This window comes from Ruditapes philippinarum, unplaced genomic scaffold (assembly GCF_026571515.1).
Source record: "Ruditapes philippinarum isolate M1 unplaced genomic scaffold, ASM2657151v2 ctg2328_1_1_1_1, whole genome shotgun sequence".
NCBI lineage: Eukaryota > Metazoa > Mollusca > Bivalvia > Venerida > Veneridae > Ruditapes > Ruditapes philippinarum.
This window is the reverse complement of record NW_026856099.1, coordinates 130,381-142,524: the sequence shown is the minus strand read 5'-3', so window position 1 is coordinate 142,524 and position 12,144 is coordinate 130,381. Positions and strand designations below refer to the sequence as shown.

The 12,144-nt window shown below is 36.8% G+C and overlaps 1 protein-coding gene across 1 annotated transcript; it reads left to right on the top strand.

The window, feature by feature from the left end:
* The first annotated feature begins 8,276 nt into the window (after positions 1-8,276).
* Positions 8,277-10,509, top strand: LOC132745399 (uncharacterized). Its single transcript, XM_060734312.1, has one exon. The coding sequence runs from the start codon at positions 8,303-8,305 to the stop codon at positions 9,728-9,730; it is 1,428 nt and encodes a 475-aa protein (XP_060590295.1). The 5' UTR covers positions 8,277-8,302; the 3' UTR covers positions 9,731-10,509.
* The last annotated feature ends 1,635 nt before the right edge of the window (positions 10,510-12,144 follow it).

Genomic DNA, 12,144 nt, shown 5'->3' with positions numbered 1-12,144 from the left:
CTCTTCCCGATATTTATCGCGCATTTTGATTGGATGACTTATTGTTGGAATAATCCAATCAGTATCACTGATTCATTCTGAAGTTAACATGCAATTGCAGCCGATTTTATCAAATCAATAAGCGATGAAATTTTTACCAGCTGGCTACGTGAGTGAAATTGAAAAGGGAGCGAAGAACAAATGGAGGTATTAATCTTTGGTAAATTTTATCTATTGATACTGTATTGAGGATATGAAATAACATCTATGTCATATATGCCAAAGATTCTGGAAAAAGAAAATTTTGGGAAAAGCTTAAATATTAAAGACATTAAAAAACAGAAATATCCCGTCCTCTTTAGGAAAGCTTTTTCTTTGTTGACAGCATTTAGCGGCCCATTGGTTGAGTAGACTTTTAACATTATGTGGGACATAATTGAAGATGATAGAGCCACAATGGCAATTTAAAATTATGAGGCTGTTGCCATTGTGAAGATGGGACTCAAGAGGAAGAGTGTTTGTTTGTTTGTTTGTTTTGGGTTTTACGTCACTTTGACACAGTATAGGTCATATCGCGACGTTCCAGCTTTACTGGTGGAGGAAGACCTCAGGTGCCCTTCCGTGCATTATTTCAGGCACGAACGGGCACCTGAGTAGAACCACCGACGTTCCGTAAGCTAGCTGGATAGCTTCCTCACATGAAAGAATCCAAAGTCCCTGTCGGGATTCGAACCCACAGCGGTGAGGGGCAAGTGGTTTGAAGTCAACGACCTTAACCACTCGGCCACGGACGCCCCAGGAAGAGTGTAACAGCGAACAAAATGGTAATCACTCCAAACATGAAGAAGTGTGTAATTCATGCACATGGCACATACCAACAACACCTGAGATTCAAAAATGAATGTGGTTGAAGAATGTACGTCACGAGAAACCGATACAATGGCGCCAATGCAGCTAGAAAGAGGCTGGAACAGCTTAACGAGTCTGTCCAAAAATTAAAAAACTTGAGGGCTAAACATCTTAAACTCCAGAAGAAAGCCCAGCTGAAAAGAAAACAATCTTCTGACAGTTTCAGTGACAGTTGCAGAAAATTCAAACGCATCAAGACTGTTTACTAAATGAAAGTGAATATACAAGAATACTGGTATTGGAAATTGTGATTTAGTGTTGGTTTTTGGTCATGTTGGTGGTAGTATCCATTATGATTATGTTGATTTTATAGCACATGTAACAAGAGGGCCATGATGGCCCTGAAGTCGCTCACCTGTTTATTGGCCCCCAGAGAGGGGCCACTTTTGACCCCAGGGCTTTTGTTTGAACAAACTTTGTAGACACCCAATAGGGGATGTTTCATGCTTTAAAGTATCTGAATTCTAGCTATTTGGGTTTTTTTCAAGGAAGATTTTTTAAGTTTTGCTATACACATATAAGGAAAATCAATGATCCCCGGGGCGGGGTCAATTTTGACCCTATGGCACTTATATAACCAAATTTGGTAGACACCCATTAGAAGATGTTTCATGCTAAATATCTTAGTTCTAGCTCTTTGGGTTCTTTAAAAGAAGATTTGTTGTTTTTCTTATATGCATTATAGAAAATATCAATGACCCCCTTGGGCGGGGCCAATTTTGACCCCAGGGCTTTTATTTCAACAAATTTGGTAGATATCCATTAGAAGATGTTTCATGCTAAATATCTTAGCTCTAGCTCTTTGGGTCCTTCAAAAGAAGATTTTTTACGTTTTTACTATATATAAAGATAGGGAAATTCAATGACCCCCTTGGGCATGGCCAATTTTGACCCCAGGGCTTTTATTTGAATAAACTTCATAGACACTCAGTAAAAGATGTTTCATGCCAAATATGTAAGCTCTACCTCTTTCGGTTTTTAGCTCACCTTGCACAAAGTGCAGGTGAGCTTTTAGGATGGCCAACCAAATGGCGTCCGTCGTCCGTCCACATTTTACATTTTATTCTAAGGACATCTTCTATGATACCGCAAGGCCAATGTTAATGAAACTTGGCAGAGTAAGTATGAAGCTCTATCAAGATTGTTCAAAGAATTCCATTTCATGCTAAACTCTGGTTGCTATGGCAACTGAAAGGAAATACTTAACAAGAGCTGTCCGTAAGACAGCGCGCTCGACTTTTTTAGCTCACCTGTCACAAAGTGACAGGGTGAGCTTTTGTGATCGCTTTTCGTCCGGCGTCCGTCCGTCGTCCGTCCGTAAACTTTTACTTTAAATGACATCTCCTCGTAAACCACTAGGCCAATTTCATCCAAACTTCACAGGAATGTTCCTTTGGTGGTCACCTTTAAAAATTGTTCAAAGAATTTAATTCCATGCAGAACTCTGGTTGCCATGGCAACCGAAAGAAAAAACTTTAAATATCTTCTTTTAAAAAACCATAAGAGCTAGAGCTTAGATATTTGGCATGAAACATCTTCTAGTGAGTGTCTACCAAGTTTGTTGAAATAAAAGCCCTGGGGTCAAAATTGGCCCCGTCCCGGGGGTCATTGATTTTCCCTATATGCATATAGTAAAAAATTAAAAAATCTTCTTTTAAAGAACCCAAAAAGCTAGAGCTAAGATATTTAGCATGAAACATGTTCTAATGGGTGTCTACCAAGTTTGTTCAAATAAAAGCCCTGGGGTCAAAATTGGCCCCGCCCCAGGGGGTCATTGATTTTCCCTATATGCATATAGTAAAAACTTAAAAAATCTTCTTTTAAAGAACTCAAAGAGCTTTGGCTAAGATATTGTGCATCAAACATGTTCTAATAGGTGTCTACCAAGTTTGTTCAAATAAAAGCCATGGGGTCAAAATTGGCCCCGCCCCAGGGGGTCATTGATTTTCCCTATATGCATATAGTAAAAACTTAAAAATTTTCTTTTAAAGAACCAAAAGAGTTAGAGCTAAGATATTTAGCATGAAACATGTTCTAATAAGTGTCTACCAAGTTTGTTCAAATAAAAGCCCCGGGGTCAAAATTGGCCCCGCCCCGGGGGGTCATTGATTTTCCCTATATGCATATAGTAAAAACTTAAAAAATCTTCTTTTAAAGAACTCAAAGAGCTAGAGCTAAGATATTTAGCATGAAACATGTTCTAATGGGTGTCTACCAAGTTTGTTCAAATAAAAGCCCTGGGGTCAAAATTGGCCCCGCCCCGGGGGGTCATTGATTTTCCCTATATGTATATAGTAAAAACTTAAAAAATCTTCTTTTAAAGAACCAAAAGAGTTAGAGCTAAGATATTTAGCATGAAACATGTTCTAATAAGTGTCTACCAAGTTTGTTCAAATAAAAGCCCCGGTGTCAAAATTGGCCCCGCCCCGGGGGGGTCATTGATTTTCCTTATATGCATATAGTAAAAACTTAAAAAATCTTCTTTTAAAGAACTCAAAGAGCTATGGTTAAGATATTTAGCAACAAACATGTTCTAATAGGTGTCTACCAAGTTTGTTCAAATAAAAGCCCTGGGGTCAAAATTTGCACCTCCCCGGGGGTCATTGATTTTCCTTATATGTGTATAGCAAAACTTAAAAAATCTTCTTTTAAAAAACCCAAATAGCTAGAGTTAAGATATTAAGCATGAAACATCTTTTAGTGAGTGTCTACAAAGTTTGTTCAAATAAAAGCCCTGGGGTCAAAACTGGCCCGGCCCCAGGGGTGTCATTGTTTTTAACTATATGTGTATAGTAAAAACTTAAAAAAAATCTTCTTTTAAAAAGCCCAATGAGCTAGAGCTTAGATGTTTAGCATGAAACATCTTCTTATGGGTGTCTACCAAGTTTGTGCAAATAAAAGCCCTTGGGTTAAATTGGCCCTGCAACGTTTGGGGTGGGGGTTAGGGGGGCCTATATACAGGTGAGCGACCTCAGGGCCATCATGGCCCTCTTGTTATTGCTTGCCAATAAAAAAAGTTTTTGCAGTAAAAGGCAATACAAGAATCTCTGTATTTTTAAAGTGAACAATGGCCATGAGCATTAAGATATTTAGTGAAGAATTATTTTACTGAATTGTGTGATACCCTTGAACACTGCAGCAAAGTTTGAAATGTTTAAGTCAAAAGAGGGCTGGTAAGAAAGAAAAAAAAACTTTTTTAGTGCTTGCCTATAATACAAAACATTGACAGTTAAGGGCCATAATTCAAATAAAATCTTTGACAGAATTACCTTCTCCTGGACATGTTTGGGAATCATGATTGTAAACAAGTATTCCAACTTTCAAATTAATATCTCAAACAGTTCAGTCAAAAAGTGGACTGGTACTAAAAACTTAACCAAGATTCTAAGTCGATAAAAGGCCTTAATTTTTAAAACAAATCCTTGACAGAGTTACCTTCTCTTGCGTACAGATGGGGGTAATGATGTGAAATAGCATTAAAAGTTTCAAAGCAATATCTCAAAGGGTTAAGACAATAAGTGGATTTTACCCATATTCAATGTATTTTCTAAGTCAAAAAGGGGCATAATTCTGTCAAAAACCTTGACAGAGTTATGTCCTCTTGTCTGTTGATGAAGGTCGTGATGGTAAACAAGTATGGTCAGTTTCAAAGCAATACCTCCAATGGTTTTGAAATAAAGTGAGGTGGTACAAAAAACTTAACCAAGCTCAATACACTTTCTAAGTCAAAAAAGGGCCATAATTCTGTCAAAAACCTTGACAGAGTTATGTACTCTTGTCTGTAGATGGAGGTTATGATGGTGAACAAGTATGGTAAGTTTCAAAGCCATACTTGTAATACTTCTGAAATAAAGTGGGGTGGTACGAAAAACTTAACCAAGGTGTGACGCCGACGCCGACGCCGGGGCGAGTAGGATAGCTCCCCTTTTCATAGAAAAGTCGAGCTAAAAATGCTTATACTTGAAAACGGAAAGGGCTAGAGCTTAGATGTTTCTCACAAGGCATTGGCTTAAAGGTTTCTACAAAGCATACTGAAATTTTGGTCCAGAGTTGAAAATTAGTCTCAGTTTTGGTGGTGAAAAGTTTTTTTTAATTGTAGAGATATAAAGACTTTTTTTGTAGGGATAAAATGAGATATTGTATCATTTAATTTTTGTTTCATCTGTCATTGTTATGATGATTTTTCTGCTAAACTGTGAGAAAGATGAAAAGGTCGTTGAATGTAAAATAAAATCAAAACAGAATCAATCAGTAAATCACAAATTTGAGAGCGAAAATCAAGTTGATTTCCCTATTCAAAAATGGATTTTTCCATTAATTTCGTATGAACATCCGTAAGGAGTATGTGTCATTTCCGAAATAAAAAATAAAATATTTTCGGTCTTTATCACGATTGTCACTTTTTTTTCAGTAAATTATTTATATAAGATAAAAAGAAAGTGAACAAAACAATTTTTTTCACGAAAAAACGTGATTACGATTAAAGTTTAATTTACGGATATTATTCTTTTAATTCCTTTCCGTTTCGGTTTGCAGAGCTAAGTGCAAAATTCATCGCGGCCATTTCTGCAAATGAAAACAAACTTGGAAGAAGTAAGAAATTAAATGCAAATTATCTTTTGAATTTGTATTATTGCTGATGCAAACGGTTTTTTTTATTATTGAAATGTTTGATAGCATGTATGGGAGTCGTATGCAAACATCAGCAGGTCATTAAGCTTGAATAAATCTATATGCATCGACAGGTCTTGGAAAGATTTGACCCCGTTTTTGATTTGTCGCTATTTATTATAATTTATTACAGTTTTAAAGGTTGCAAAAGGTGTGAGAAATTCTTACGACATAGATGTTTTATGTATCAGAATGTTTTTTGATAAATATTAAATAAAATACAGCCATTCAGGCACCAAACTATTCACGATCGGCATTTTTACCAAATCGCGATTTGGCGATTTGATTAATCGGGTCCGAATAATGTAGTGTTTACTAATTATCCGGATAATTACAGTACGGGATGGATGGCCTTTTTCCCGGGGTTCGAAGTGCACTCTGGGTAGTTGGTTTATGGTAATGGCGTCGGTTACTTCGCGGTTTTTTTTAGCAGGATTTAGTATTGCCATTCGTAGCGTTATACGCTGTGTAATTGATGAATTGTAAAGCCTAAACACGCGCATACTTTATTGGCGTTGTCGGCAGGATAAATTGTTTCAATTGGGATCGGGCAGATAGGTTTTTTGACAGCAAATCGGTCGGGCGTACGGCGCATGTGACGTCACATTGCGGGTTCTCGCTGTTGGCTTTCTGCAGCTTTTGAGACAATTTGGCGGATTAAATTTTAAAAGTTTCGTGTGTTAAGGTCATTGGCTGTAATTATGAGTTTCGTGAGATCGCGTTTAGGAGTGGAAATTGGTTCGGGACTCTGAATTTGTAATTTTGGTAAATTGGCGAACATCGTCAGGTTCGGTAATTTACGGTGCGTAGCGCATGCGCGGAACGTTGTGATTGGCAATATTTCCTGCAAGCGGTGATTTTGAAACCGGAAACGTAATTTTTTGTTGTTTTTTACAGATTAGGAAGCTTTTAGCAGATCAATCAAGAGACAAAACAATAGTGTGGTAATTCCCTGGCCTGTTTGGTTAATTATTTAGGATATTTGTATTTTTTCGCGTGGTATTTCAATCGCGTGGACTTAATTATTTTATGACCATGGATTAAAGCTCATTTTTTTTTTTTTCCGGTAAGGTATTGTAGCAATGATTTGATAGCTGTGCTGTACTAATATTTAGTGTGGATTTGATTAAATAATTATTTGAAGTAGATTTTATTTTTCTAAAATTGTTTCATGGTAAAAATTTAATTTTTATTTAATTTTAATTCAAAAGTTCTGAGCTTTAGTTCATGGATTGATTAATTGTATCTTGGATTGTGTATATTGTATTTGCTATATCAATTTAAATTCTGGCCTGTGTACCATCTGACTCCCATATTTAAATTGATTGTAACCTTACAAGTTGCCGGCTTGGTTAAGTTAATACCTAGGATTACGTAGTGTCTGTGTGTGTGTGGCACCAGGGTCCGGTTGGTGTATGAAATAGTCACAGATTTATAGGGATATCCTGAGTTTTAAATGTGATTTGCCGGCAACTGACAATTTTTATGTGTGTGCTTAAGTGATTTTATTAAAAGCAATTGGAATTGTTAGGCATTTAATAAAATAAATTGTTTATTCACATTAGAAGTGTTTTGATTTCCCCAGGGAACGTTGTATTGTATTTGGCCAATTTTGTATTAATAAATATGTTGCAGGGAAGATTGTGAATTTGTAATTCACAAAGTTGGACCGGATTTAACTTGTGTTACAAGTTGAATCGTTCAGTGTTATCAGTATTGCACATATTGACAATTTTTGTTTTGGTTTAGTGCAGTATTGATATATTTCAATTTGGTTTAATATTTGTAATACAAAATTAAACCAGGTTTAAATTGTTTTACAAATTAAACTGTAAGAGATAACCCAAGTGTGTTATACATATTTCGGTTAGAGTAATAAAATTATATTGTTTATACGTATTGGATATAGAATTTCGTTTGATTTTGTTTTACGAAATTAAACGGGGTCTAAATTGTTTTACAAAGTAGACCGTATGGTGTAACTCAAGTGTGTTGTATACATTTTTGTTACGGGAGTTCTATTTTACATATTTGAATATAAGATTTTGTTTGATTTTGTTGTACAAAATTAAACAAGGTTTAAATTGTTTTACGAATTAAACCAGAAGGTGTAACTTAAGTGTGTTGTACATATTTTTGTTACGGAAAAATCTTTTATACACATTGGGATATTGCTGCTGGCCCAATTATCAAACCGAAGTTAATATTTTGTGACCTTTGTGATAGGATTCGTTATACGAAACTAGACAAATATATGCTGGAAAGAACATCTGTTATACAGATTGAAACAACCAGGATAAATAAGTCGCAGTTGTGAATGACAATACATATTACAACATTGCGGTGTTCCAGATCCTTATCGAAAATAGTACTTTGTGACAAGGGAGAGAAAGCAACACCAAGAGGTTTTGGTCGTGGTTTTAGTGTTGAGATTAGGGGAGCAAGTTCTGAACCAAGAATGGTTAGTAATAGAGTGAAAATGAACTATGCTACTGTAAGCGAACTGCAATTGGTGCCACACATTGGAAGTAAAATTGCAGGCAGAATCGAGGCACTAAGATCCGAAGTAGGAAATTTAACACCGGGACTTTTACGAGCGGCTTATGGACACCGAATGACAGAGAGTGTCTTGATGTTCATGGACTTTGAGGAAAATCCAGCATTGAGTCAAAGGAAAGAACTTCGGGGGAGCAATATGTTGGATCCAATAGTGTTGGCCGACAAATTCAAAAATGTACTCAAAATGGATAAAGAGGTAAAGGAGGAATGTAAACAAAAAAGAATACAGAGTAAAAAAGTTGCAGCTTCAAAAATGGCTAATTGGTCTTCAGATGGTTCGGAAGAGGAAAGCGAAACTGAAAGAAAAGTTAAATCAAAAGCTAGCTTTAGTAAGAAACAGGGCTTAGATTCAGATGAAACCGAAGAAGAATTTTTTAAATGCAAGCCTGAAACAAAGAAAATTAAACAAAAGTTGTACAAACGAGACAAATTCATTGAAGAATCAGATGAGAGTGAAGAAAATATTAAAAGATATTCTAAGCCAAAGAAACTACAAGCTGTAACAGATGACTCTGAAGGTGAAGATATTATGCCACGAAAGAGGAGGAGTAAGAAACGCCAACATCAGAGATTTCTTGACTCTTCATCAGATGACAGTGACGAAGATCAGCCACGTCGCAGCACCAAGGGTCAAAGGATGCCTAGGTATATTCCAAAAAGCATTTCTTATGACGGGAAGAGTAATTTTGCTGCATTCAAAATGAAGTTCGAGCAGTATGTTAAGGCATATAGTTTGACGGAGGAAGAATGCAAGAATTGTTTGTGTTGGTGCCTTACTGGAAAAGCAGCAGAGTACTTCACACTCACAATGGAGGTCAACAACAGTCTGTCGTACAGACAATTGATCAAAAAGTTAGAACAGAGATTTGGGTCCAGGGAGTTGGCCGAAACAGCCAATGTAAGATTTCAGCAGGCTTGCCAAGGTCTAGATGAAAGCCTTGAAGATTGGGCGGACCGTGTTCTAACTCTAGCGACAAAGGCATTCAGAGAAGTTCCGGACAAATACGCTAACCAGCAGGCAATCACCCGATTCTGTTCAGGTTTATATGATAAACCATCGGCTCAGAACGCTTGTGTCCAGAGACATAAAACAATGGAGGGTGCCATAGATTATGTGAAGTGGTACCAACATGTACACCAGGCAGTTTATGGAAAATCCAAGCCCACGCGTTTTACGCGTGAAGATCCTCCACATGTGTATGAGACAAGTGCGGTTCAACAAGGAGTTTCGGGTCAGCAGTTCCAGGAAATGATGAACTTGCTTAAAGAAACGCGTGTTACGCGTGACAAGGCGAAAGATCATCTTCAGGTTATTCCTCAAGGTGCATCTAACGATCAGTTTAGACAGATGATGGACATGCTAAAGGAGATGTCATCAGGTACTGGCGTTGGACGTGGTCGAGGGAGAGGGACTGCACGGAAAGATGGTTGTTTTCATTGTGGGCAGCCAGGTCACATTAGGTTACGTTGTCCATTACGTTTAGCAGAAAGGACATGTTACAAGTGTAACAAGCAAGGGCACATACAAAGAGATTGCCCTGAGAATGGTAACGGAACAAATAATTTAAACTGGAGCCCAGTCAGCATAGCCAAATCGGATAGATATCGGTAACTGAACGGAATATCGGCATAACGGTCCGATGTCTATCCGATGTCTATCCGATATTCACCACTGATCCATATTTTAAAATAATATAATTTAGCAGTTGTGGAAAATTGAAAAAGTGTAGATAAAACTTTGAATTTAATAATTACCTTTAAGAGTTTATAACTATCTTATTATTGAATATATATCCGTCGTCGGCACGATCCTGGACCGTCATCGGTTTTTTTTCTTTCCGTTCATTAGGTTCAATAATTTTCGTTGGATTGTTTCCTTAAACTGGCGCAAAAATCAGACAACGAATCAAAACGAAAACGTAAGCATTGTGTGTTAAATTTACATCAAATAAAATCTTGTAATCAACTTTTAAAACCAAACGGAAGGCATTTGTTTATTTAAGCTGCATAAAGTTACCGCTATTGCAGGCACAGCATGTGTTTTTGTTTGCATTACATCTTTGTAATTAGTTTTCGCGAATTTTGATATTAGTAAAGACTTTTTTTTTTGCCCTTTTTATTTATTTTGAAGTATTCTCATTCATAGAAAAATATTGAAAATGAGTTCTTATTGGTCTAAACGCAGAAGAGTTGTTTCATCAGTCAATTTGCATGTACAAGCTTTAAATAATTTAGATGAAGATGTAGGTCTGGCTAATCAAGAGGCCGATGAGGAGTCTCTTACTGAATCTAGCCCAAATTTAGAAAATCCACAGCAGACATATGACAATGAACAATTCACAGCTTCTGTAGATGATTCTGTAGATTTAAATAATGAGAATATATCAAATATGCCCATGTTTGAAGCACACTCACCTGTCAGGTCTGAAAATGAATCCTCTGACAGTTCTGAATCTGATTGTGATTCGGATGACCAAGAGGCTAATCTGTCTACACTTTTGGTTTCTTGGGTTGCTAAACATAATATTAGCCATGTTGCAGTTAATGATTTATTAGTTATTTTACGGCATTATCATCCTTACCTGCCAAAAGATGTTAGAACGTTAATGAAAACTCCAAAAAGTTATGAAGTTTTAAATGTTGCTGGTGGTAGCTATTATCACTTCGGAATAGAAAATTGGGTTATGTCAATAGTCACGGGCATAGAAAATGTTACTGAAGTTTCTCTTCAAGTAAATATTGATGGGCTGCCCTTGTTTAAAAGTTCTGGTGCTCAGCTGTGGCCCATATTAGGACGATTTGTAAAACCCAAAATTTCTAAGCCATTTGTAATTGGACTCTATTCTGGAGATCAAAAACCTACCAGTGTGGCGGAATATCTTAATCACTTTGTTCGTGACTTGAATGATTTATTTCAGAATGGAGTTAGGCTTCCAGATGAATCTGAAGAGAGAGTGGAATTTTCACTGTCATGCATTATTTGTGATGCACCTGCAAAAGCATTTGTCAAACAAATTAAAGGCCATAGTGGCTATCATGGTTGTGATAAATGTAGGCAACGTGGAGTATGGCATGGAAAGATGACATTTCCTTCAACAAACTCTCCTCTCAGAACTGATGCTTTGTTTGATGAAATGCAAGATGCAGAGCATCACATTGGTCAATCTCCATTTCATAATTTGCCAGTCGGCATGGTTTCTCAGTTTCCAATAGATGCTATGCACTTAGTATACCTTGGAGTAGTTAAACGCATGATACTGCTTTGGATCAAGGGACCACTGGAAAATGGGTGTCGTATTGGTATGAATGCTGTCAAGAGAATATCAAGTAGCTTGGCTGATTTAAAGGGGTTCTTACCAAAAGAGTTCAGTCGCAAAGCACGGACTCTTGATTATGTCGAAAGATGGAAAGCAACAGAATTTCGTCAATTCTTGCTGTATACTGGTCCAGTTGTTCTAAAGAAACAGCTGCCTCCCCATTTGTACAAGCATTTTATCTTGTTGTTTGTTAGTATGTTTTGCTTGTCTTGCAGTTTTTTTTGTGAAACTTATAGGGATTATGTCCAGGAATTACTTTATAGATTTGTAAATCAGTTTGGTGAGATATATGGCAGAGATATGGTTGTTTTTAATGTTCATGGTTTGGTGCACTTGCCTACAGATGTTCACAAGTTTGGTCCATTGGAAAATTTTTCTGCTTTTGTGTTTGAAAGCTTTCTCGGAAAAATGAAGCGTCTTGTAAGAAGACCCACATTGCCTCTGCAACAAGTTATTCGTAGAATATCTGAAAGTAAAGGAAACCTTTTTGCTGATGCTAAAGTTTCTGAAAAAGAAGGCATATTGAAAAAAGCCCATGCTAATGGACCACTGCTGAGAAGGTTTAACCATATGACAGTTTCCCAGTTCAAAGAAATCCATTTTCCTGACATCTTTTTCTCTACATCACAAGGCAACACCTGCTTTCTTGTAAATGATAATGTTGGAATTCTAAGAAATATTGTTTTGAACGATCCAATAGACCTCTCCG